At 35.2% G+C, this 27,718-nt stretch overlaps 2 protein-coding genes across 2 annotated transcripts in view; both read left to right on the plus strand.

The window, feature by feature from the left end:
• The window catches only part of LOC136035307 (proclotting enzyme-like), a 68,099-nt gene extending 56,388 nt beyond the window's left edge, over positions 1 to 11,711 (plus strand). Inside the window, exons 7-8 of the mRNA XM_065717005.1 lie at positions 2,250 to 2,404; positions 11,428 to 11,711. Coding sequence (XP_065573077.1) covers positions 2,250 to 2,404; positions 11,428 to 11,622 — 350 coding nt within the window. The 3' untranslated portion in view covers positions 11,623 to 11,711. The remainder of the gene's footprint in view (positions 1 to 2,249; positions 2,405 to 11,427) is intronic.
• Positions 11,712 to 23,305: 11,594 nt separating this feature from the next.
• The window catches only part of LOC136035308 (venom protease-like), a 42,481-nt gene continuing 38,068 nt past the window's right edge, over positions 23,306 to 27,718 (plus strand). The window contains exon 1 of the mRNA XM_065717006.1: positions 23,306 to 23,423. Coding sequence (XP_065573078.1) covers positions 23,366 to 23,423 — 58 coding nt within the window. The 5' untranslated portion in view covers positions 23,306 to 23,365. The remainder of the gene's footprint in view (positions 23,424 to 27,718) is intronic.

Genomic DNA, 27,718 nt, shown 5'->3' on the forward strand with positions numbered 1-27,718 from the left:
TTCCAGTGTTAAACCCTTTTGATAATCCTTATATACATGTTATGATTTATTTCGAAACATTCTCCGAAAGGCTCCTTCGTCCTCTCGGAGAGTAAAGTTCAAACATGCATACTTTTCTCAATAACAAATACCCTGTGTAAAAAAATGAACAATTTGCCTAGCTTACACTCCTCGTCCTGAGGACTGTGGGGACTTTGACATACCCAAAGACATAATTACTGGATCTCTTAAAGTTTCTGTCGGATATATTTTGGGGAACGATAGGCTTAGGTGGGCTTATTGTCCTCCATTCATTTTTGACCCTTAAAAAGTGCACTAAAGCTTCAGACTTCCAATCGAACGAGCTCCCTCCGATCCAAAGCTTATAAGACTACCCATTCCCAAAAACTTTATATGCCTCATGGCATAAAGTACAACCCTTGCCCAAGCGCTACGAGGTAAATACGACAAAGGGAGGGGCTGCCTTCGATGACTTTCACTCTTGAAAAAAGAACTAGAAATCTGATTTCTATGAAGTGTATACGACCACCCTTTCCATGAAATCCTTACATGCCCTCGGGGCATAGCTTACAACCCTTGCGCTAAAGGCTGTGGGTGGGGGTTCAATCTGAAAGACATAATTCTCGTACCTTTCAACTACGCTGAACAAAATGGCTATCTCCAAATTTTGATTATATGTATAATGGGAATTGATGGGTGTGTGGGAGGGGGAGGTAGGCTTGTTGCCTTCCATTCACTTTGGACTATTAAAAAATGTCCTTTCAATTTCCCATCGAATAAGCCTTTTTTGAAGTTTTTACGACAATAAATGGGCATCTCAAAATTTATAACAGATGTATTTCAGAAAAATACGGGGTTTGTTTGTGTGTGTGTGTTGCAGGGGGGGGGGGGTTACCCACCTTCCGATCGCTTTGAATCTAAAAAAGGGTATTAGACAAATTCGATCAGTGATCCAATGAGCCCCCTCCAAAGTTTATACAACCACCCTAGGAAACCTTATATGCACCCAGGGCATAACTTATAACCCTTGCTTTGAGGGCTGTACGGTTGTCTTCCTCAAAAACATAATTTCCGGACCTTTCAACTACGTTGAACAAAATGGATGTCTCAAAATTTTGATTGGATGTTGTTTGGGGGATTGGTGGGCGTGGGAGGAGGGTTAATTGCCCACCAACCACCTTCGACTATTAAAAAAGGTACTAGCCGATTCAATTTCCAATTGAATGAACCCTTTTTAAAACTTCTACGAAAAGTCCTGCAATACAAAGTGCCCTGGTCTAAGACCAAAAAAACACATTGTTCGGATATGAGTCTTTACTTAGGCAGCACTATTGCACTGCCTATGATACCTTATATACCCTCAGGGCGCAACTTATAACCCTTACCCTGAGGACTGTGGGGGGGGGGGCTTACATACTCAAAAACATAGTTTCCAGACCATTCAATTACGTTGAACAGAATGGCTGTGTCAAAATTTTTATCGGATGTCTTTGGGGAAATGGTGGACGTGGGAGGAGGGGTTAGTTGCCTTCAATCACTGTCGACTATTAAAAGGGCACTAGCCTTTCCAATTTTCAATCGAATGATCCTTTTCCGAAGTTTCTACGACAACTCCTTCGATACAAAGTGTCCTGGTCAAATCTATACAAATCTATGATGCATTGTGCCCACATCGCTCTTTACTTAGGCAGCGCTGTTGCGCTTCCTATGATACCAGGATCATGAAACATGGCTGGATAGCACCACGTTTTCTAAATGGTAATGGGACAAACATGAGCTGGCAATCCGACCAATCCGAAGTATCTATGGATTCTTGCACAATTCATAAACATTTAATTAACTAAGAATGTCATCATTCACTCAATAAATTATGAAGTACAATGTGATAGCCTAATAAAAAGGGCCTTTGGCATTCAAAATGCGAAATATATAGTAGAAATTTAATTTAACAATTTTTTGCTTGATATCCAAGGAAAATTCCATCATTTATGTTTACTGTCAACTGTATATAAAAAGGTTTACTGTATTACTGTATACGGCAATGTCGCTTCCTTCGAGAAAATTTCTAAGAAAGAAGCAAAGAACTATTTTTTCTTGCAAAGCAAGAGAAGAGAATATGTGAGTTAAAAAAAGAAGGAAGAAAACAAAATCTATTCTTTCTACTTTTCCAAAGCCTGGCACCTGAAGTGAAATTATATATATATTCCTTTTGAAGCTATATTTCTTATATTAATACTTTTTCTAACTAGATGATGTTTTGCCTAGCAGCGTCTTAAAAGAAGTTGACCTACCTCTTCAACCCCAAGAAGTATGTAGTAAGGCGTATAGCTCATTCAAGAACATTATAATAAATGACAGGGTATTTTGTGCAGGAGATCTACGAGGGTCTCGAGATTCTTGTCAGGTAAGCTTTTCATTTATTTCTTTCCCATTTATCGAAAACAGTAAAGAAATATGTTTTGTTCAATTTCATAAGACCTTCTTTCGACCTATGCCATCTATTATTTTTGTCTTCTCAGTCACTAATTCCAGTGAACGAAACGTTATCTTTACCCCTCTCTCTTAACGCACTTTTCGCTCCTTTAGTAATGTCACTCATGCTATCAATGAATGTCATGTTGGATAGCTGGATAAGGAGGATTCTTTCGAATAGGAAAATGGTATGAAAAAAGGAAAAAGACTAATAATTTGGAATAGAAAGTAGATAATACAATCGAATGAACAGACGAAAATACGCCTCATTTTCTGGATACTAGCGAAAGTATATGCCAAAATATCAGCGTAGCCAAGGGATTTTATTGTACTACTTTTAAGATACATTTGATGTTACGATGGTAGAGGCTTGCATTTTTACACGGATAACCTTTCCTAGTACCCTTTGCTTCAGGTGTCACTTAGTCTGTGATTGGAGATGTAGCACAGATGTAGGAATAGGTAAGGATTGTGGCGCATCATAATTCGACAAATACCCCATCATGAGCCAACACTCAGTGGCTGAAAATGTGAATTGCATTTTGTGTTAATGCACGGGTACTCTCTTATTAACAGCATACTTTTACTTCAAGCTTGTACCAACAAACCTGGATTGATTTGGTATTTACCTCGTGGCTCTTGACTTAGCAGATGTTTTTTTTCCTGAAATCTGCAAGTAGAAGCCCTAGAAGCCACTTTAAAAAATGTAATTTTATTACATGTTATGTATCAACATAATTTACTTTTATGCCGACTATGAATATGTAAAATTCACAAACTTTAAATTTCTTTGTCGGAATGTCGGAAATTATTAGACAAATCAAATCTGTGCGATTTTACAAAGGGGTCAGTCTCATGGGGTGGGATCTTGATGGAAATTGCGCAAGGAAATTCAATATAACTGAGAACCTTTCAGCTACTATCTGTATATATGCAAATTTCCGCATTTTTTTCCCAGGAAGAATGATCATAGATTCTTGAAAAGGGCTCACTCAAAAGAAAACCCATATCTTTAGTCCCTTTTAAAGTAACAAAAAAGGTAACGCCAGAGCAAAGGGACGATTTTTGTATTTAGTCTCATAAAACCAAAATTCCAGCCAAAACACGACCAAGATTGACCAGAAGCCCTCTTTTCTCAAAGACAATACTGGTGTATGGCGTAATGTCCTTCCATGAAGATACGTATGGCTTACAAAAATGGAACCATTATTATTAACTGCTTGCCCAATAAAACTGAATATTATAATTGTATTATTATAAAAAAATTATTCCATAATTGTGCATCAGTTATTAGGGTATAGCCAAGCGAAATTCTTATCGGAAGTGGGATACCTAAAATGTCAAAACTATATTTTAAGGCTCATACATTCAAAATTTTTGCAAGAGGTGATTCAGACGCATTTGATGAATATTTAGATAAATATGGATTTACCGTTACACCTCTACCACAGAAAAAAAATTACATGCAAATAAACGCACATTCGTAATCATGCTTCTCAGGAAAAGTGCTAAATTTTGCAATTTTGAGGAGAGGGACTGGACACCCTTGCTACAGGGGTCCCTTATATGTTCAATTTTTGTTTTGTTGTTTTGTCAGGTTTGGTTATTAGTTGCTTTTTATTTACAGTTGGTTATCTTGAAGTGTTTGATTCACACTCCAGCCATCTGAAGTATTTCTAAGGAAATAATGAATAAATAATTTTCAATTTCCTAAGAACCCATGTTTAAAACTATGTTTAGAGCAAGTTGCGATACTATGACATAAGCCTACCTGTCAGCAGACCATACATAGCTGAAGATCATAATTTTAGGCGAAACAAAATGACTCAAGTAAATTTTCTGTTCTTTTTCTATGTTGTTTCTTGTTTTGCTATTTCCTTAGAAAAAAAAAACTAGTTGCCTAACATTGGATGTTCTAATGCATTTTAACAACCATGTTAGTAAACCTATCTGATAGTGGAATACGTCGTATCCCTATTCGCCCTCTTTCAAATCCAAGGAGGGGAAAATATCTAAACTGACATGGCTTTTGACTAATTCTACTACTACTAACAACTCATCACAGCACCAAGCCGCCTGAGGCCAACACAGCTACGTACACTTCTCCTTCACACCAGACGAGGATGACCTGCTTTCCGTTTAGCCCTAGCCGGTTGGCCGAAAAGGACAATCTTCGACAATCTGTCATCCCTCATCCGCAGAACATGCCCTAGCCATCTCAACATTCCTTTCGTTATAGCCCTAGAAAATTGGATTGAACCACATTTTTCGTACAGCCTACTCATTGAAATACGGTCAGTCAGCGAGGTACCCAGAATAAACCATAGGCAATTTTTCTAGAAAACATCTAGCAAATCTTCGTTGACTTTTCGGAGCGCCCATGCTTCAGAGACATATTTTACTGTCATCACTATAGCTTCCAATATTCTAATTTTTGTTTGCTGACTTATCTTCCTATTCTTGCAAACTTTTTTTTTAATGTGGTAATACACCCTGAGCCTTGGCTATTCTACTTTTAACATCTTAACTGCTCCCACTATCTTTACTAATAAATACTACAAGTGTAAGTGAAGCTGCCTACCCGATCATATCTTTTCGTTACCCAACGTCACCTTCTCATCTTCACATATTCTTAGCCTTAGCGATTTAGTCTTCTTAATGTTAATTTTCAAACCTATTCTACCACCCTGAACTTGCAAAAACTCTAGAAGTTCATTCATTTTGCTCACAATTTCAACTAAGATGCTTAAATCATCAGATGATCTAACTCTAGGAGAGTTCTTCCTCCCCATTTGATTCTTGTCTCCTATTGCCTTTCCTGTACTCTTTAAGACAAAGCTCAGCAAAATGATCCATGTAAAGGGGGATAGAACACAAACCTGCTAAACTCCTGATTTAATACAAAGCCAGCTGCCAACCTCATTTCCTATCTTAACCGCAGCAGCACTATTCTCGTACTTATTTTTTTTTCTTATTTTTTTATATACTATATAAGGATAAGGCCTTTGCTATAGCTTTTATCAACTTTGCTTCTATCAACAGAATCGAACTCTTGCTCATAATCTATAAAACTGAGGACGAAAGGTGTTTTACAATCAATTCTCAACTATTAATCCAAGAAGGAAAATTTGGTCGACAAGTCCTCTACCTTTTCTAAAACAGCGCTGTTCTTCTCTTAAAGCTTTGTTTACAGTATTTCTCAGTTTAAAACGTATCATATTACTAAATAATTTGCTACCAACAGGCACCAGATTAATGCCTCTGTAATTACCACACTCACTCTTCTCACCTTTCTTATACAGTGGTTTAATTAAGGTTCCCTAAAATCGTTAGGTTCTTCTCCTTTTCAAAAATAATATCCATAACCTTCAGTAACTTATTTCTAGCGTCAGAACCCTCATGTTTAAGAAACTCATTTACCACACTATCGGCACATGGAGCCTTATTATTTTCAATCCTTTTAGTACTGTCGGTAATTCTTTCTCACAAAACAAATCTTCCTTCACATCCAAGATATCACAAACTTTTTCATTTGCTTCTATATCTTTACCTGCAACCCTATCTCAGTTTAGCACATTCTCAAAATGTTCTTCCTATCTCTTAAGTCTTTTGTTATCAATAACTGTGGCCCCTTTCCTATTTTTGACTGGGACAAGCCCGGATTGACTACTTCCTTTAAATTTATTAACATGCCAGTACAATATTTTACCATTATGCCTTCTAGCTGTATCTTCTAAATCATCGACAATTTATCCATGGCCTTCACTTCACACCACCTTAGTTCATATCTTAAAGTTTTATCCACTTCTTTATATTCCTTTTGTTTTATAATCTCTCACTCAGATAATTCTTATACAAGCCCCTTCTCCTCTTTATTAAACATAAAGTCTTTTCAATAATATTCCTAGCTGCAGTCATAACTTTTCCCCTAAGACACCATCAGCGACTTCACAAATTGTTTTCAAAATTATTCCCACAATCTTCCACATTGTCAAATTTTAAACTGTCAAGTTTAGTATTGAACTGTTCCTTGAAATTTTCTATCAAATTCTCATCCTGCAGCCTACCAACATCATAACTTCCCGGGAGGAAGTTGCCCTTCCGGAATTTCTGCTTTAAATTGACCTTAGATACTACTAGGTAATGCTTTTTACTTTTAACATCAATAACAGCATTCCTATATCCCCTAGTATCTTGTATTGATCCTGCCAGTCATCGGTTTACTATACCATAATCAATCAGGATTGCTGTCATACCATTATGTGAATACCATATTAACTTATGGGCCATTTTATAGCCTAACGCCTTATTAATTACAACTAGATTGTTATACTTACAAAATTTCAGAAGTCTGTAGCCATTACTGTTTTCTTTTCCTACACCAAATTTACCTAGGCTAGCATACCATCTCTCCCTATTTCTACCGACCTAGGTGTTAGAATCTCCCAGTAAAAACACCATATTTCTACCTGGGACCAGGTCTATTTGCTCCTGTGACTGTAAGTAAAATTCATGTGAGTCACTAGTATCTCCGTCGGTCGGTTCTACAGGGACATATACGACTGTAACTGATACCGTGAACTTTTTAGTCATAAAATCAGCAATTAGTATTCTATTATTGATACCTTCCCAGCCTAAACAAGACTTAGCAGTTTCCTTATTCATCATGAGCTCTACTCCTTGTCTATATACCCCATCCTTCCTTCCTGAGCAAACAAATTCTTTATCACCTAATTTCATGCTTTTTATCCATGGTACATGAGTTTTCGAAACTCTTAATAAGTCCAGTTCGAATTGTCTAAATTCGTCGATAAATATGTCGATACGATGGTCACTTTTAAACGTCGTAGTATTCCATGTTTACATTTTCATATTCTTTAAGTCATTGAAATTATTTTTGCCTCAGGAAAAGCAATGATCCCAAAATAGGAGACCGGGGTGTTATGGATAGTTTTTGACTGGATTGCAAATAAGTTTTCATTATTACTTTTTTTTACACATCAGATTCTACCAACATTAACTTCAGTATATTGGCTTTATTTGAGCCAGATATGACAAAGTTGTATCTCTTACCATATTCTACTGGGAAGTGGTCAAACGCAATATTCAGATGTAGGCCGGTGCGGTACTTTAAACAATTACGACTACTTGTTGTTAAACTTTTACCAGTTCACTTGAAAAAAAGGTATTCTACTTGTCGCATAGTGCCACCAGTAAATGACGGAGGCCCTATGTTCATTTTGATGCTTTCTCTGGCGAATTTAAAAATATTATCTGTTCTCGTAAACTTCATGAAAGGCACAAGTCTCTTCAAATAGATTACCTCATATTTGTCTTCCTCCTATGAAATTATTTTGCCAATTGAGTAGGTTGAGATTTTCCCTCTAAGACACACATATAGTCACCAGTTTTCACTTCCTCTATGTCAATGTCTCCCACAATATCTACAAGCATGCCTTCATCATCTGAGTCACTTAGATAGAATTCCTCTTCTATTTCATCCTGACTACTCTCTACGGTGTGAAAACTTAAGACTTTCCCCCCTTTTTCTTGCTATTTTTGCCTTCTTACTTCTAACTATTTTCTTTCCCTTAGCCATTGCTGTTCTTTCAGTGAAGTCTTTCATCATTTGTTTTTTAACAGGTGTGCCAGTGGCTATAGGAGCTCAAGAATTCGTCATCTGTAAAAACATTTTGGTTGAAGGGATAGACTCCAGAAACTCTAAAGCCAGACTGAATATTTTGCGGCTTGAAAGCCTGTGAAAAAGCAGTGCCAAGCAGTCCTGCAATATTATCAATCTTGATGAGCTAAACGGGATGGTTAAGCATCCATGCATCAGCAGCTTTAATGTATTGAGCTTGTAGTGGTCCCAAGACTGATCTGTCTAGGGGCTGAAGCTTGTGACTTGTGTGTGGTGGGATAGCTAGCATTAAAACTATATTCGATTTAGCATACTTTACTGATCCCGGGCTGATATGACTCGCATAGTCATCCATGATTAATAAGACTTTTGAGGCAATGCAGCACCGTGTGTGCCTTTGAAAGTGTTATAGAAATTCTGGAAAGGTTTCAAGAGCCATCCATCCACTTACATAAACAGTACCTTTTTTGTTAGTAGGGGCACCTGAGACCATACGATCTTTGAAATGAACACATGGAAGGACCATGAAGGGGAGGATCTCTGCGCCTGTAGCACTAACTGCACAACATATTGTTACAAGTTCACCCCCCTCGGCTGATGTTAGTTTACCAACTTGCTTAGCACCTTTTGAAACTAACACTTTCTTAGGATTCTGCACAGCTGTAAGGCCGGTTTCGTGAACATTCCATATAGTATTGACTTCAAAATTCTCCTTTTCTAACACAGCCGAGTATTTGTCAAAAACTCATTGACTGTTGTTTGATTGAATGCTGTTGCTCAAGTAATGCTCGTAGCCTTAGGAGAACGAATAAACACTATTGGTTCTCTTTTTAGGAAGGAAGTAAACCAATCTGCAGCAGCAGTTTTATTCTTTGCCTAGCTGTCCGGAATCTTTTTCTTGTTCACTTTTGCCAACTGATAGGCTACAACATTGTTTTGGGCTAAATCCATAGTGCAGCTTACTAACTTTTGTCAGATAATTAGCTAGATTGTTTTCTCCTGTACCACTTAATATTTTTTAATGCCTTTGTCATCTTTAAATACCTCTGATTATTTACTCTCAAGTTCATTTAAAGGCACTTAATTCCAAAGCTCTACCCATATTATCAGGCTTGCTCGAGGAATGGTGAGTTTATTTGATGTTTTCTTCCTGGAAACACCACAGCGAATCGTTAGCAAAGCTTCTTTAATTGTCTGCCCGTCTGTTAAGACCCTTGTCGACTTTCTTAGATAAGTTCCTGCTATCTCAAACAAAACTAGCTATTATAATCTAGATATGGAGCAGATTATTCTGCAATAGGGGCATCATGGACACCCTGTCCATGGTCCTTCCCCTGTTCATTGGTGTCAATATTGCCCGTTTATCAGTTTATCACTTCAAATTATAAGTATCCAATGCCTATCCTAAGTAGTAATCTCTGGAGCTTAAACACATTGTGAAACTAAATGCTGCTTGCTGAAAATTTTAATTAAGTAAAAACAAAGAAATTTACTTTACCTTTGAAAATTTTGAATTTATACTCACAGAAATGAATGCGTAATCCAAACAACCGAAGCCATTTACTACTTATTTCTGTCATTAACGCCACCTATTTTGGTTAGAATATACTTTATTCTAGAGCCCCTTGAGTCATAGGAGTGTAGTGTGATTACCCAAGTGTCCAAATTGCCCCGGTCTCCCCTACCAGTACAGGACGGCGATCAACATATCTTCTCAAGTCTACAACAAAAAGCCGGCTTAGAACTGGACAGCCTGAAGTCCCTTGGACCTCGTTTATGAATGGAGGCTTTGTGCAATCCTGGTCCTGTCTTGGTCACAACATGGTTTTCAGCACTTGATGATGCTCTTCTATCACCAAGAGTCGAAATCCAGCACACACAGTTCCAAGCCTATTACCTGTGATTCAGTATATATTCATGCATACAAATGTTATGCTACTACTGGAAGGCAACCCATAGTAGATAAATTGGCTAAGAAGAGGTTTTTCAGCCCAAAAACGCCCGTCAAAACAGACTAAGCCCAGAAGAATTATCCATTAGTCAGTATCCCGTGTGAATGCTGTGTTGTTTACTAGGCCATAATCTCCTAGAGGGGCGCCACTCCTCAAGTAGGAATTAAGTTGACTGCAAGGTTCCCAGTCTTGCAGGTACCGCAAAAGGCTCGAGGCAGCCCTTTGCAGAAGACGTCGTCCATAGATCTGGATCTTACGCCCTGCCGGAGTAGTCCTCCTGAAGTGGATCCTCCCACGATGGTGTTCTGCGTCACCATGCAATTTAACCCATTTACTGGGAGAAGGCTTGTAACCCACGGAACCTGTGGACACGCAAGTGGGCCCTGTTGAGTATCCATTTGAGGGGCCTTCTTACTCCTTCACCTATATTTATGGCCCCAGGGAAGAGTGCCCCAGTTTTTACTATGGACCCCCAGGGACTAGGTCCCCCCTTGGTCCGTGCCTCCTATGCAGATAACCTACATATATGTGGGGCACTCCCCTATCACCCCTGGGGACAAGTCAAGTGGTCTTAGGGAGGCCCCTAAAGAGCTGTAGACTCATAAAGCATTTTTTTCAGAATAGAGGAAATTACAAAAATATCGATTACGTTATTTTTAGCTTTTCTGTTTTTATGTTTATTATTCTCTCATTTTTTCTATTTCAATACGACTTTTACTAACATCTCCCTGTTCTTCAATCTCAAAGAATCACAAAGGTATAAGTCCAGAGTACGTGCGGCACTATTTTTTCCCGGGTTCTTGACAATCATTTTCTAAGAATCACATAGATCCGTTTCCATAGCAAAATCAAATATAATTTTTTCGGTCAAGAACTTTTAACAAAAAAAAAAATGAAGCTATTTTGCAACAATCGATTGAACTATTTTACTGAACGATTAATAAGAGGCAATATAACAAGTAATGTCAAAAAAAGGGAAAGCAATTTGATATACAAAAAAACTATGATTAATATAGTAAATGCAATTCAATAATTAAAAAGATATTTTATGATATTGACCCAAAACTCACAACAAACCAACCACTGCTGACAACCAAGCACAGAGTACCACGGGTATGGCCACAAAAAAAAAAAAAAAACAAAAAAAAAAAAAAAACAAAAAAAAAAAAAAAAAAAAAACACACATTCACCTAAGATAACACATCACTCCAAGACACGCAAAAAAAAATTGAAATACTTTCAAGTTAAAAAACAAAAAACAAAAAACTAGCCTCTGTTCTGACTAGAAAAAAAAAATACTCTATTTTCTGACTACAAAATTTTGCTTACTAAAGGGGATATAAAACTTGGAATGTATTTCAGGGCGACTCTGGTGGACCTTTTATGCTACTAAGGAGAGGAAGATACATGGTCGCCGGTGTTGTATCATCTGGTTACCGTTGTGGTGAGCCTGGATTCCCTGGAATTTATACAGATGTTCAGAAATATTTTACCTGGATAAAAAGATCTGTTGGAACCTCCTTTGCAGAAGAGCTTGATTTAGCGTATGAAAGCTGATGATATATGCATACTTTTGTATTTTTTGCTACTTTTTTGGAATATTTTGTCTTTTTTGATTAATATAAATATAAATTATTGTTTATAAATCCGACAGTTGGCTTTGCGAATTCAAGCTTAGGTATTAACAAGATAGATTGTAATTTTTCTTTTGCTTTTAATAGCTTTAAGTACGTAGGTAATGGTTCTGGAGGCATGAAAGAGCCCTGCCCAAGGAAAACTGGCGTTTTTCCAATCATTAATTTGTTTGTTTCTTATCTATAAGAAACAAAGCCTCATCTATAAGAAACAAGCCTCATCATAGTGAACAGACACCTATAGAAAGACGAAGGAGAGCTTCTTTGATTGCAAAATAAATGTTCCAATGCCTTCCGATACTCAAAACAATCGATGAGACAACCAATCACCTTTTTAACAATATTTGTGCAGCGCCCCTGGAAACCGAAAAACTCCACGCAACGGCGAGTGAAAATTCTAAGATATATATTTCGATCAAAACGGTTGACAAATTCAAAAAGTCGCTTCTAACGGCAATTTGACCCATGCATACTCGAAATTGAGGGCCCCAAAACATTCAAGCATTCTATTCATCGATACATTTTAGCGGGAAGGTGGACGTTAGACACCTTGTTGGAATCAAAAATAATAAGGTAATATGCTCTACATAGTTGCAGGATCTCAGTTGGGGCCTCGAAGCTCAAAACCTCTCTTCTCCCTGAAACCATAAGCATAGACGTATTGTGCCTATTTTGGCTTATGATACATCAGGATCATTTAGGGAGTGGTATTAAATGTTTAATGATTTATATTATTATAACGGGTAGACACCCACCATTTTTTTTTAGCTGTCCTCCTTATTTTCTGCGCCATATAAGTAAGGTATAGCAAGAAGCTTAATTTCCTTTGTCTCTTTAGGTGTTTAATAAAGTGTCCTCCAGGACTGCATGAGGTGTGTCTGAACCATTGGAGGCAATGTAGTTCAACGACGTGTCGATATTGTCACAAAATCGGAGAACTTCGTTGTTTAAAGTTTGATCTGACAGCCGGATATCTGCGACTGAAGACAGCCAAAGGTTGTTATACTACAGAGCTGGCACGTACGCAGGGGGGGGGGCCTTCGGACCCGAAACATTTCACAAACATTTTGTGAAATATTTAATTTCCCCATGGTTTCTTGGGATTTCTGGCAAAAATAGGACATTTAGAATCTAGATACATGTGTAAAGCCTTTTTTGGGGGATTTTACAGCATGCAATTATCCGGTCAAGTCACTGCCCAATTATTAATCCATTTTCTGTCTAACTTTTTACCCTCTTTGAAGTAATTAGCAATTGTACTGTTATTTTTTTTGTAAAGAGAGTTTGCTTTCCACAGCAAAATAGAATTATCCTTGATATTATGGCGTTTTCCCCCCTTTCCAGGATAAAGTACAGCTTTTAATGGATCAGTTTCGGAAACTATCATTTTTCATTAAAATCTACGTTTTTGCAATAGAAGAACTACCCCCCACAGCACCCATATTGCACTGTTAACCCTAAAATTTCCCTTTCAGTGGGATATAATAGATTAATCACTGGTTCTAAATCACTATGAACATAACCTGATCCTAAAACGTACTTTTGAGGCTTCAGTCTTCTTCCCCCAACCGCCACAACACTACAGATTAAAGTTAATCTGTATTTTCCGATATACGTTCTTTTTGCATTACTAAATAAAAAAAGAGCTACTTTATATCTGCTGTTTCGAAGGTTTTGGCTCCCCCCCCCACCGAAAAAAATCCTTCGTACGTGCATGCTACAGAGCATGCTCCTGACCTAGAATTGGACCCAAATTTGATAAAGTTGCTTTAATCAGAACGGTTGAAAGATACAAAAAAGATTGATCCAGAAGTTCCCGAGCTAATCACTCCAGAAAAAGCGAATGAACCATCTTAATTCAAAGGTTTCAATGATATATTATCTCGGGATGGAGGATTATACCCTATTAGAACCATAAGTATGTTAATATTTTATTTTGCATAATTGCACGGCCCTAGGCCCAAGCCAATCTCGGTAAATCAGTCCATATCTGCTAAGCTATGCAACAATATGCCACCAAAGTGAAAAGAAATGCTAAAAAATATCGAAAATAAGAGAAATCCAAAAGCGAAACAAAAAACAAATAAAAAAGGAAAGACCCTATATTATAAACAAAAATCATTGTTGGACTAGTAGCTGCAGCCTAGTAATGGGTACAGCCTAGTAAAGGCTACATCCACCATTTTTTCACCTGTCCCTTTTTTTTAGCTGTAGCAGCCAAAATTGGATAAAATGGATCTTTTAAGAAAATTGTCCTGTAACGCGTATTTCCAATGTAACAACTGTTAAAAAAACGTCTTTGGATTTAGATTAAACTGAAAAACGACTTGTAATTACGACGACAATTTCTTGGGTACTCAAATCAGCAATTTTTTATCTTGGCGTTTGGGTATAAATTTCTGGGGTATGTTGACTAGTTTTTTTGTATGTATAAAAATAAAACCAGCCTAACTAGTCTAAGAAAACTGTGAAAAAGGGGTCAACCTCAAACTATATGCTATACAAATTATTCTTTTGATACCCGACCAAAAAATATGTGTTGATTCCGAATCTGAAAAGTTTGCTCTCTAGCCGCTCCACAAATTTGCGATTTTTGAGGTTGAATTTGAAGTTGAGGCAAAAAATATTAATTGAGAAAATACCAGCAAATGTTATTAGATATGTCATTTCTACGCTATTTCTTTGCTGATAGACATGAAACTAAATGTTTAAAGTCAATAGAATTGTTTGGGGCTTTAAGCTTTGAGAGAGAGTGAGGTTAGGGGAGAGGTTCAGCCTGCAGATGTATATTAAACTTGGCCTATGTCAAAACATTTGCAGTCTCCTGCCTGGGTAACAACCAAAGCTTGGTCCAGGTAAAGTTCAGTATGCATGGAACCTTAGTTTTGTGAAATTGAGTAAGACTGAGGAGGAGTTGGGGAAGTTGAAGCGCATATTTGGCAACAACGAGAAAGTATTCTGTCAAAAAACTTCCCTTAGCTGAGACGAAACACTAGCTCCAAATAATAGATCAATAAAATCGCATATAATGCATTACAGAGATCAACTACATGAGGCAAATAAAAATCAGAGTAACACACGGATTCATTGTATAGTGGCAAAGCTATTCAAAAATTTCGTCTAAAAAATTAGCATTGCAACGTCGAACACTCGCTCTTGCAATTACAGTCGAACACTGAGAGAATGGTTGGCTCTGCTGGTGATCTATTGGAATACACGGGTCATAATTCTCCTTTCCGAACAATCCAGCCAAACTCCCAAGGTTCCAGTCGAAAATCAACATTTTTCCACGCTTGTACTTGGAAGTATGCTCGAAGAAAATGATACTTGCAAGCATTGTTTGTTGGTGGGAGCGGCTCTGCCTTTACATACTGCCCAGGATTTCCAACTTTTTCGAGGAATTTTCTGTAGCGGACCTGGTCAATACTTGTTTAATTTTCTGCAGCCTTAAATAAGATAAACTTGGCCTTCTCTCGAGCTTTTCTAATGTCGTCTTTTGTAGAAGCTGAGTCTAGGAATAATCCGGTGATGTCCTGGAAGTTTTCTTTTTTTTTCACGTGGTTCAGTGGGGTAGATTTTCTTAAGCAATACATTCATAAAGTCGATTCGCATCCGAGAAAGGCATGGAGGGAAAGAATTTTGTCTCAATTGGTGTCACCAAATTTCAGTTTAGCTGCCAATATATCCCACTGACGGCCTCTAGTTTTCCATGACTTTGACTCTTAATGGAAAAATACCAGTTTACAGACTCGCTTCGTGTGGCGCAGTAAACAGACTAATAAGTCCGTATATTCTCCTATTAAGACAGTGTATTGGCGTTCTGCAGACTCGACCGCAGTCATCATAATTAGAAGGTTCACATCGGCTGGCAACTGGTGCACTTTACAGCCCCCATCATTAAGGTAGCCAAATAGCATGCTGATGATTGCCTGCTTGTTTTCTGGGATGCTAAGGAAATAATCTTTTTTTACTAAACAAGGAACCTGCGGCTGAATGCTGGTCTTAGGACAGCCTTTAGACCTTCTCCTCCTCCCAAGTGTCAGTCTTTGATTGAAAGTGAGGATAAATACAAGTCCGACCTGTTAAAGCGCGTCCATATCTTCGCTTCACGTAATCGACATTTCTCCAAAGGTAAATTATATAGGAGGGCCCCGACATCTAGTATATACTTAGGTTCATTCAAGATTTTAACTATACAATTTGTCTTTAGCTGCAGACTTTCAACTTCGCGCCAGATCGCATTGGCCAGCGCTGGTTTATCCGCCAATCGAAGGAGACCATTCGGCTCAAATAACGAAGGTGGCAGGAAGCAGAGTTCTTCATCTGAGTTCTTAGTGTTGGATTCTTCATCTGAACTCTTTACAACAGTGACCAGCCTTTGAAATATCAAAGCAGGGTCAACGGTAGGCAGTTCTGCTGCTGACTTCAGGTTACTTTGCACCCTCCTAATGATAGGAGTAACTTTCTTCTTGAACGTGTAAATGTTTGTGTCTTTTCCAGTCATATCATTCAGGATTTTTACATTATTGGCGAGCCTCGTCTTCGTCCACCTGATCACTCGCAATCTTGGCAGTTTTTTTATTCCTGGGAAATGGCTCCTTTGTGAAAGGTGAAAAATCCAGTAGAAAATGGAAAACCTTTTCAACATCTTTAAAGTCCTGTTAGCTTGACTCATTTTGATTTGGATTCATAGGGGTTCATTTTTCTTTACTATAAATCGCAAGTGCTGGTCAATGGTCTTTGCATTTGTGCAAAAACTATGGCATGACTTGTGAAAAATCCCCCACAACAGCCGTCACTTCCGTTCGTTTTCGCTTTTTACATAATTCGCTTATGCTTCTCGCTCCTACTTCAGTCACAACAACTTTCTCGTTCGCTTCGAGTATTTTATTATAACAGATTAAACAAATCATCATTCTGGACTAGAATTCCACCTCATTAAACTACGTAACGAGTCAATTGAAGCGAAAGGAAGGCCAAACTAATTTTTAAATTTGCAGGTATTTTTCTAGTTAGAATTATAAAATTAAAATTATCAGTCAGACTCCGTAAATACACTTGCAGTTTACGTAATAACTTTAGCAACTCCGTTCAAAATTTTCAGGAATCATTCTATTTTCAATTGACAAATCAGATTTTTTGTTTAAAACCTCCAAAAATTACTATATTTTATACAACTGTATCTACATTCTTTTTATAATGTTAGAAATCCTATTTTGATAATCGTATACAACATGATTTGCTACATTAATTTTTTTTTGATAGCTTATATTTGACCCCAAAACGGAATAAGTGCCATGTCAAGAGAAAACACGATGAAGTATTTTACGGAAAGGATTCAAAGGAGTCAAGTTCGGTTTTTAATGATGATTTTCTACATGCCGTTATTCTTAAGTAATCAAATATTAATAATAAAATCAAATGTATTTCAACTGTGTATGTTCTATTTCAGAAAACTATTCTGGTTTTTACCCCTGGTTTCTTAAATGATCAAATATTATTAAGAAAAATCAAATATATTTTATCCGTGTGTATTCTTATTCCTGAAAAAGAAAGCACAAGTTTCTTAAAAATTAAAATATTTTTAATAAATTAAGATTTTTTTACTGTGTACATTCTTTTTTATTAAAAAATAAAACCATAGTTTTTTATATAATCAAATGTTTTTAATAAAATCAGATGTATTTTTACCGTTTGTTTTCTTATTTATGAAATCTAAGCCCAAGTTTCTTAAATATTCAAATATATTTAATAAGAAAAAGATGTATTTTAATCGTACATGTTTTTATTTCAGAAAACTAAACCCCAAGTTTCTAAAATTTTCAAATATTTTTTCAATAAAATAAGATTTATTTTGACCATGTGGGTAATTTTTTATGAAAACTGGCACCCTAGTTTCTTGAATCATCAAATATTATTATTAAATCTGAAATATTTTAAGCATGTGTGTTCTTATTTCTGAAAACTAAAACCTAAAGTTCCAAAATGATCAAATACTCTTTAAGAAATCAGACGTGTTTTAATCGTATGTGTTCCTTTCTTTTTATGAAGTTTAAAACTTTAGAATGATACAATATTTTAAATAAAATCAGATATACTTTGACCATATGTGTCATTGCTTGTCATATCTAAGACCCAAGTTTAAAAAACACGATTACAATACATAAAATTTATTAATAAATTTTATGTATTGTAATCGTGTTTTTTTATATTTCCGAAAACTAAAATCTTAGTTTCTAAAATGATCAAATGTTTTTATTAAATAAGTTTCCAAATCTTGTGCAATATTTTTGAAATCTTGTCTGATATTATCACACAATTTGCGACACTTTATCGAAATCTCGCTTGATAAAGCGAGAATCCTCTATCACATTATCAAAACCTTACGTGGTATTACAAAAACATACAAGGTATTAACAAAACCTTGCATGATATTATCAAAATCTTATCTGGAGTTAGGAAAATGTTTTAGGGTACTATCAAAACGTGTCTGATATTGGCGAAATCTAAAATGGTGTAGTCAAAATAATATTTGATGTTACCCATATTTAAGGTGGTACTATAAAATCGCGTCTGCTATTGTCAAGACTATTAAAATATTGCCTGGTATTACCAAAATCTTTTGTGGTACTATCAAAGTCCTGTCTGATATTATCCAATATCTTGCACGACCGTATCAAAATATCGACTGATATATTGAAAATTCTCTATGGTACTATCAAAACCATACTTGATTATATCAAAATCTTGAAAGTTAATAACAAAATCGTGCATGGTAGTATACAAATCTTAATGACATTAACTAAATATATTAAGCTACATTTAAAACGTGTCTACAATTACCAAAAGCTAATATAGTGCTATCGAAATCATTTCCACTATTAAAATAATTTAATATATTGCTATCAAAATCGTGTCTGTTATATTCAAGAATACCAAAATCTTGTCATTTATTATTAAGATTTTTATGATATAACTCAACATCTTAAATTGCAGTGTTAATGTCTTACATGATATTACCAAACCTTGTTTGGTATTACAACATCTTGTCTTGCATCATTAAAGTCTTGCCAGATTTTATGAGTATCCTCTCTAGTATATTATTAAGAATATTTTGACATTTAGGAAATTTGGGTTTTAGTCTTCAGAAATAAAAACACGTACGGTAAAAATACATCTTTTCTAATGAGATATATTTGAGCATTTAAGAAACTCGGGTTTTAAATTTCAGAAATAATGAAACACAAGGTTAAAATATATCTTATTTTATTAAAAAAATTTGGATCATTTAAGAAACTGCGGTTTTATTTTTTCATAAAAAGGAATGCAAACTGCTAAAAACATCTTATTTCATTAAAAATGTTTTAAGATTCCAGAAACTTGCGTTTCAGTTTTCAGAAACAAGAATACACACGAATAAAATACTTTTGATTTTCATTAATAAAACTTGATCATTTAAGAAACCTGGGCTTTAGTTTTCTCAATTAACAACATACAAAGTTAAAACAGATCAGATTTTATTTTTAATATTTGATCACTTAAGGATAACCGCATGCAGAATATGATCATAAAATATAAAAATTAATGCTTTTAATCCATTCCATAAAATAATTTATTTTGTTTTCTCTTGACGTGGCACTTGTTCCAATTTAGGGTCATATATAAGTTATAGAAAAATTTCCAAGTACCAAAAAAAGTTGAATTTTCTTAAGTTTCAAAAGATAAGTTAAAAAAAATAAAAAATGTCACTACAAATATTATTTTTCTAGTAGAAAAAATCACGACTTACATACTTATATCATCTTTATTTCGTATTTTGAAAATATCATAAATCAATTTCTTTTGTTGTAAGTATAATTTATTTCATTGTAAACATATGAAAAAAGTTGAAAGGTTGAATCCAAAAAAAAGTGAAAATATTTCCCAGTAAAAAAAATAATTTTTTCGAATTTCAAAAAGGGGGGGGGGCAACAAGCTGGGGGATGGGCATTGGGGCGCTTGAGGGTGGGATATGGATGACAATAAGTTCCCCTCAAAAAAGTTACACAATGCAAATGTTAATATATCCTGTCAAGTAAAGTTTTATGCTTTATCATAAATTCTATTAGCTCTCTGTGCCTCTTTGTCTGAACGACTGTTTGCTTGTCTCTTCTCTCTACAAATTTTTTATCTGTTGGAATAAAGGCAATATATAGCGGCTGCATTATGCAAATGAGGTGTACTGTATGTAGTATAGGTAATGTTTAGAGCCTCAGGCATACTTGTTGGGGACAAAGGTTTGCCGGTTTACTCTATGTAAGCCAACGTCTTAAGATTAAAATTCTGTTCTTATTATAAAGATTGCTTTAAATTTCCGCCAAAATACATTTAAAATCCAGACACAGAATATATTAATGCCTTGAGGGAATCTCCGTTAAACTTACTCGTCATTAACGGTGGAAAAGTAAAGAGTGACCTCTATGAGCCAGTTTAAAGTGCCTATGGGGACACTACTTAGAAGATAGAACATGGATCGTTGTTTTTTTCCAGGTGTAATCGTATTGAACCAACAGCCCTAGAAGGTCGATAAGGGATTAATTCTAACGAAAATGAACAGTTATATTGCTTTTTTCAAGAGACCAAAAAGATTGGAGGGCAACTAGCCCTCCTCCTAAGACGACTTTCCCCTATTTGTCTTTTTTAAAAATTTGAAATAGCCATTTTGTTCAGCATAGTTGAAAGGTCCAATAAAAATGTCTTTGGGATAATATACTCCTCCCTCGAAGCCCTTGGAGAGGGCGCCATAAGCTATGACATATGCCCGTTGTTTATACATGGTATTTGTTTAATTGGGAAGTATGCAGACATATCTTGGGGAAGGAAATTATATTGGGAGATTTTTCTTCGGGGAGAGATTCTCGACAGAATATTTTTCCATGAGGAGGGAAGTTTCCGGGGTTAAAATTTCCAGGGGATATTTTACATGGAGGGAATTTGCCAAATTTCCTATACGAAATTCATTTTATTCGTCTTACTTTTTTGCTAGTCAACTTACATATAGAGGAAATTATCAGCAAGCTTGGATTTGTTTTACTGTGTTTCTGTGGGAAAGGGAAGGCTTTTCCACGGCATTAATCTTCCAAAGGAAAATTTCCATGGGAGAAATTCTTCATAAGAGAACTTTCCGTGGGAGAAGCTTTTTATTGGGGCGAGAGTTCCAGAAAATATTTCCACAGAAGCAAGATTTCTTGATTGGGTTGAAAGGCATGGCTTTTCGAATGAAACCCATTCTAAGGAGACTTTTTTAGGCAGAATCTTCAGCAAGGAATTTTCCGGGAGGAATTTAATGTGAGGATGGATATATTCTGGGGAATTTTACACAAGAGAAACTTCCCAAGGAGGGATTTTTTGAAGGGTAAATTTCTATGCTGGGGAGATGGATTTAACAGCATTTTTCAACAACGATTAGAAATAAGATAAAAAGCATGGTTTGTCAACTGAAAGTAAAGGGCAATATTAAAAATTAAAAACTAACAGAAATTGGTCGTTAATTAAAATAAAAATATTTTTTGAAATTACTAGAAAACCCTAGCATTGAAAGTGAGGGATTGAGGAGGGCGCAGCCACCATCAATATACGAAATACTTTCTGTTCGTTTTAGGTTTTAATGCTGCTGCTTACTTTTAGTTGAAGATATTGTTTTTTTATTTAATTATGTGGCAATTTTCCAACTAATATATTTAGTTTAGCATGATAATATTCTTTTTGGATATCGATGAAAATTAAATTTAGCCAAGTAGTTTTAGGCTTTTCAAATGATGTTAATGAGATGAGCAAGGTAATGGGAAGTTGCAGCGGATTCGAGGCTCCCAAATTGTCTGAGGTGAGTAATAGGATCGAATTGTTCTTTGGTTGATCTGCAAAGAATCCTTTATACGGTATCACGAATACAAAAGTGGAAGATATAAGTTTAACACCTTCAAAATCAGAATTCCCATCTTTCTGTTTTAAGAAGGTAATGAAACCACAGAGACAAATGCATTGATAGGAAATCACCGAAGGAACTAATAATAGAAAAAGGGATATCCAGAGGGTATATACTTGTTTTTGTTTTTTATTTATTTCACAAATCATCTTTTGGTCTCCAAGAGAGAACAAAAAGGTGAAGTACGGGAAAGATTATCAGTTTTTAATAGATAAGACAATAATGAAGGCCTTTTTTACGAATGCCAGGCACCTATTAAGGCTATCGGCAGGAATTCAGGGGGCACCAGCAAGTTGAAATTAAGCTGGTCATAGTTCCTGTCAAACAACTATTTAAGCTCAGAATACAAAGTATTTGGTTTATTTGTGAGCAAATCGTCGACTTTATTTTTGTAGTAAAATTGAGCAGAATTACGGACTTCTTCCTTTTAGCATTTTACGTTGTTTATTAGCCTCAAAAGTTCATTGTTAATTTGGTACGAAACGTATCGGCCTTCGTGGCCAGTCAATTATAGCCTCAATTTGCTAAGTCCACTCAAAACAATAACGAGTTTACTTAACACCAGATTCAATGCCAAACCAAATTTAGCAAAAATAATCTGAGAAAACTCTAGATAAAAATAAACTTGAATGGTGACGTTTTTTTATAGTTACATGAAATGTTTCGTGATATCAAGAAGAAAATGAACTAGTTGAAGGTAAGAAGCCATGTTAAAATTGGATATGGAAAAATACTAAATAAAATGGCTGCAACATTTTCACCCCTGCTCAACCCAAATGGGAAACTAGTTTTGTTGCTTTAAGTACTTGAAGTAATCGTCGTAAGCTATAGTTTTTCCTTTAATATTTTGAATAAAATACACAGCTGAAGAAGTGTACTGTTTTCAGTAAAGCGGAAGGAAAACTTAATCTTAGAGAGTAGAAAAGCTAACGGGTTCAAGCTACAATCCATTCATTCCCCTACTATAATTGATAGATATATACATAGGAACTTAAGAAATAAATAGGAAACATTCCCTAAGGCTGATTAAGGATATTTTCTCTCAACAAAGGTCGATAATTTTTAGGCTTGATTTTTTTAAAATACAGTTTTGGAAGGAGTGCTGGTCTTTTTAGTGCTTTTACCCTGATTTAATTGAAGTATTTTTGAATTTAATTGAAAGTATCCGTGATAGATCTGCAATAGCTTGAAGAAACCATAGTGGGTACTATTTTGATATAATACCTTTCAAATGCCTGAAAGTAGTTTCTTTGAAATGGATGAGTTTAATTTGTGAATTGGCTAATTCAAGCAAACTTAATTTTTGCATCCCTGGTAGGGGCTCCTTTGATAGAGAGGGAGTCCCTAATGGGCTAAAAATTCATAAAATTCCTTACACCTTATTTTCAAAAGTTATTTAATATGCCAATGATTAATTTCAGTGATGTAATATTGCTAGACAAGTGAAGTACTGCTTGCAGGCCAGTGAGAAGAAAGAAAAGTAAAATTCAGCCTCATTGTGACGGTAACACATACACTTACCGAAAGTAATGACAAAGCCAAAAGTAACCGCAAAAAGGTTCATTAACACAATTGATTTTTCTTTGTATGGTGTTAATCATATTGCATAAGTTCAATTAATCTAATGTCAATGAGCGTGAAGTTTCGTCATAGTTCATATGCGCCATAAAAAATAGTACTTTGACAACATGCAGTGTCTAACATGGAAATGATTGTACTTCGTTTACTTGTGATTTTTGGTGTTTTTTCTAATTTAGCAGGTAGAACTTTTTTTTTATCAGGTTTCAGAAGTAATGTGTCATAATACTATTGTTTTGAAAGCTATTTTCAAAACTTAAAGTCCTTCGCATAAATCTTGGAACTGTTCAATATGGAACCATCTGTATTTAATCTTGGTTTCTTACATTCCACTGGTAGCTTCCCAACTGAACGTAGCAGGACCAAATGAATAAATAAAAACCATCAATCCCTTCTAAAGGCTCGATACATTACAATGTTTTCTTTGATTTATAAAGTTGTTCCCAAAATTTGTTTTTATTTTTAAATGTGGCCCTCCCCCTGTGGGAAACTCAAGCATATGTTTCAGGTATTCTGCTGCCCACTTTTGCTATATTACATAAAAAAAACTAGTTTTTTTTAACTGAAAGTAAGGAGCGACATTAAAACTTCAAACGAACAGAAATTACTCTGTATATGAAATGGGTTGTCCCCTCCGAAATCCCTCGCTCTTTACGCCAAAGCTTTTAGTTGTTTTAAAAAGCAGAATTGTGGCAAAGAGTCGAACTTTAGCGTGAAGAGCGAGGGATTGCGGAGAGGACAACCCATTTCATATACGGAGTAATTTCTGTTCGTTTTAAGTTTTAATGTCGCTCCTTACTTTCAGTTAAAAAAACTAGTTTTTTATGTAATTTCTGAACGTTTTTGAATTAATGCATGTTAGATTTTGGCTCTCCACACATAAATTATTAAAATGGAATTTATATATTAATTCCTTTTTTGGCTAAATGGCTTTCTCTTAGTTTTTATCAGACGATTTTGAGAAATAAGGGATAGGGAAGGAAGCCTAGTTGCCATGCAATTTTTCGGTTACATAAAAAGGTAACTATCAATCAATCAATCAATCAATTCATTAATACTAAAAGAAAAACTATTACAAAAGTAAATCAGTTAATAGGTCCAAGAAGCTTTGCTTGTAATGCAAACTATAAATTTTAATTTTTAACGAATTTTTTTATTAGTAAAAAATATACGTAACTTAAGAATTAACTTACGTAACAAACTTTTATATTCTTTAATTTTTATTATGTATATGAGGGGGTTTGTACCCTCGTTAATATCTCGTTCTTTACACTAAATCGTATGTTTTGTCCCAATTCTTTAAGAATGACCCCTGAATCAGAAAGGCTGTAGAGTAAATAGTTGAAATTACTAAATATACTATAGCATAAAGAGCGAGGTATTTATCTCCTCCTAAATACCTCTCTCTTTATTCTAAAGTATTTTTAGAACCCCTCATATGCGCAATAATCTCTGTTTCTTTTAAGTTTCAATGCTACTCTTTGAAAAAACTTTTCCATGTTTATTTTTTTCGTTGTTTTTTTTATAGTAATTTTAGAAAATCCCGCGCCCTTTTCATTGAATTTCTGTTCCTCCATGACATATTTCTCCAAAGAAAGATCCTCCCACATAGCCCCCTCTCCTCAACCCCACCCCCAAAACTAAAAAAAAATCCCCTGAAAACGACTGTACACTTCCCAATAACCGTTATTATATGTAAACACTGGTCGAAGTTTGTAACTTGCAGCCCCTCCCCCAGGGACTGTGGGGGAGTAAGACATTCCCAAAGACATAGTTATTATGGTTTTTGACTATGCGGAACAAAATGGCTATCTCAAAATTTGGATCTGTTGACTTTGGAGAAAAAATGAGCGTGGGAGGGGGCCTAGTTGCCCACGAATTTTTTTGGTCACTTAAAAAGGGCACTAAAACTTTTCATTTCCGTGGGAATGAGCCCTCTTGCGACATTCTAGGACCATTTGGTCGATACGATGACCCCTGGGGAAAAGAAAAACAAAACAAACAAACAAACAAATAAACACGCACCCGTCATTTGTCTTCTGGCAAAAAATACGAAATTCCACATTTTTGTAGATAGGAGCTTGAAAATTTTGCTATAGCGTTCCCTGATTCGCCAAATGCGATGGTGTGATTTTCGTTAAGATTCTGTGACTTTTAGGGGGGTTTTCCCCTAGTTTCTAAAATAAGACAAATTTTTTCAGGCTCGTATCTTTTGATGACAAAGACTAAATTTGATGAAACTTATATATTTAAAATCAGCATGAAAATCTGATTCTTTTGATGTATATTTTAGCATCAAAATTCCGTTTTTTAGAGTTTCGTTTACTATTGAACCGGGTCGCTCCTTACAGTTCGTTACCGGGTGAGCCGGGTCGTGGTAACAGTTCGTTACCACGAACTGTTTGATTTACAAATTCACATATGTACTTATGTGGAGGGGAAAAGGACTTCGAAACTTCTCCCTGGCAATTTCAATATTTAAAAGTTTATCCCTAGAGTTTTTGTATTTCAAATGTAGTCTGTTTTACTTTAGTTTAGCCCCTTATTATCTCACCAAAATACAATTACTCGCAAAACGATCTCTTTTATGTGTGCATAAATTTAGACTACACTTATTGTGTAGTTCATTTGAGATATTTTAGAGTGTAAAAACTTGGATTCAAAAAATGGGTGGGGCTAAGGACACAACCCTTTGCTTCTAAAATGAATAATAGGAACTAAATTTTTAGTAAAAAACACCGTTTGTGAACCATGTCTTTAATTAGGTACTGTTTGTCTATAGCGTCCACATTTCTGATGCGGTAGATTCGATTTTCTACAAGCATGCATTGTGATGCCTCTTTCTATCCTTTGCTTAACCCCTCATGCTCCTTGGTATTAATTGCCGGTGCTCTTAAGCACATATTCGTCTAGGATTAGGAAGAAAAATAATCTCCGGTCACCGCAAGCAAAAACTTTCTGAACCAATTCAGCATTTCAAGGACGTTTGTCACAATCTGCTCTAAGGCATTTCATCTTCAAATCTGCGATTTATTCTGTAACTTGATTCATCCAAGGGTATTGTTTCGGGGGGCTTGGATCCAAGTTTGATTTATTATATGAATGACTTGTGGCTCCTAAGCAACACACTAACGGTTGTACGAGAGAAACTTTGTCTTCTAGTGCTATTACATAAAAAAAACTAGTTTTTCTAACTGAAAGTAAGGAGCGACATTAAAACTTAAAAGGAACAGATATTACTCCGTATATGAAATGGGTTGTCCCCTCCGCAATCCCTCACTCTTTATGCTAAAGCTTTTAATTGTTTTAAAAAGCAGAATTGTGGTAAAGAGTCAAACCTTAGCGTAAAGAGCGAAGGATTGCGGAGGGGACAACCCATTTCATATACGGAGTAATTTCTGTTCCTTTTAAGTTTTAATATCGCTCCTTACTTTCGGTTAAAAAAACTAGTTTTTTATGTAATTTCCGAACGTTTTTGAATTAATGCATGTTTAATTTTGGCTCTCCACACATAAATTATTAAAATGAAATTTACATTTTAATTCCGTTTTTGCTAAATGGCTTTCTCTTAGTTCTGATCAGACGATTTTGAGAAATAAGGGATTGGGAAGGAGGCTTAGTTGCCATGCAATTTTTCGGTTACACAAAAAGGCAACTATAAATTTTAATTTTTAACGAATTTTTTTATTATTAAAAAATATACGTAACTTAAGAATTAACTTACGTAACAAAATTTTATATTCTTAAATTTTTTTTATGTAATATGAGGGGGTTTTTACCCTCGTTATTACTTCGCTTTTTACACTAAATCGTAAGTTTTGTGCTGATTCTTTAAGAATGACCCCTGAATCAGAAAGGCCGTAGAATAAATAGTTGAAATTACTAAAAATACTATAGCATAAAGAGCGAGGTATTTATCTCCTCCTAAATACCTCGCTCTTTATCCTAAAGTATTTTTAGAACCCCTCATATGCGTAATAATCTCAGTTCGTTTTAAGTTTCAATGCTACTCCTTACTTTCAATTGAAAAAACTTTTCCATGTTTATTTTTTCATTGTTTTTTATAGTAATTTTAGATTAATATTTTTTTAGTTTTCTTTTTCTCTTATTTTTCAGTTTTTTCCTTTTTTTAGTTTTTTCTTTTTTAGTTTTTAGTTTTTTTTTGTTTTTTACCTTTTTTTAGTTTTTTTAGTTTTTTTAGTTTTTTAGCTTTTTTAGTTTTTTTATTAGTTTTTAGTTTTTTTTTTTTAGTTTTTGCCTTTTTTTAGTTTTTTCAGTTTTTTTTAGTTTTTAGTTTTTTACCTTTTTTTAGTTTTTTTTAGTTTTTTAGCTTTTTTAGTTTTTTTTCTTTTTAGTTTTTTTTGTAGTTTTTACCTTTTTTTAGTTTTTTTTCTTCTTTTGTATTAGTGTGAAATAATTCAGACGTCATATGCGGACAAACACGACGTCACTCGACAGACAGACAGACAGACATAAC

The sequence above is a fragment of the Artemia franciscana genome, chromosome 14 (assembly GCF_032884065.1).
Source record: "Artemia franciscana chromosome 14, ASM3288406v1, whole genome shotgun sequence".
In the NCBI taxonomy this organism is placed as follows: domain Eukaryota; kingdom Metazoa; phylum Arthropoda; class Branchiopoda; order Anostraca; family Artemiidae; genus Artemia; species Artemia franciscana.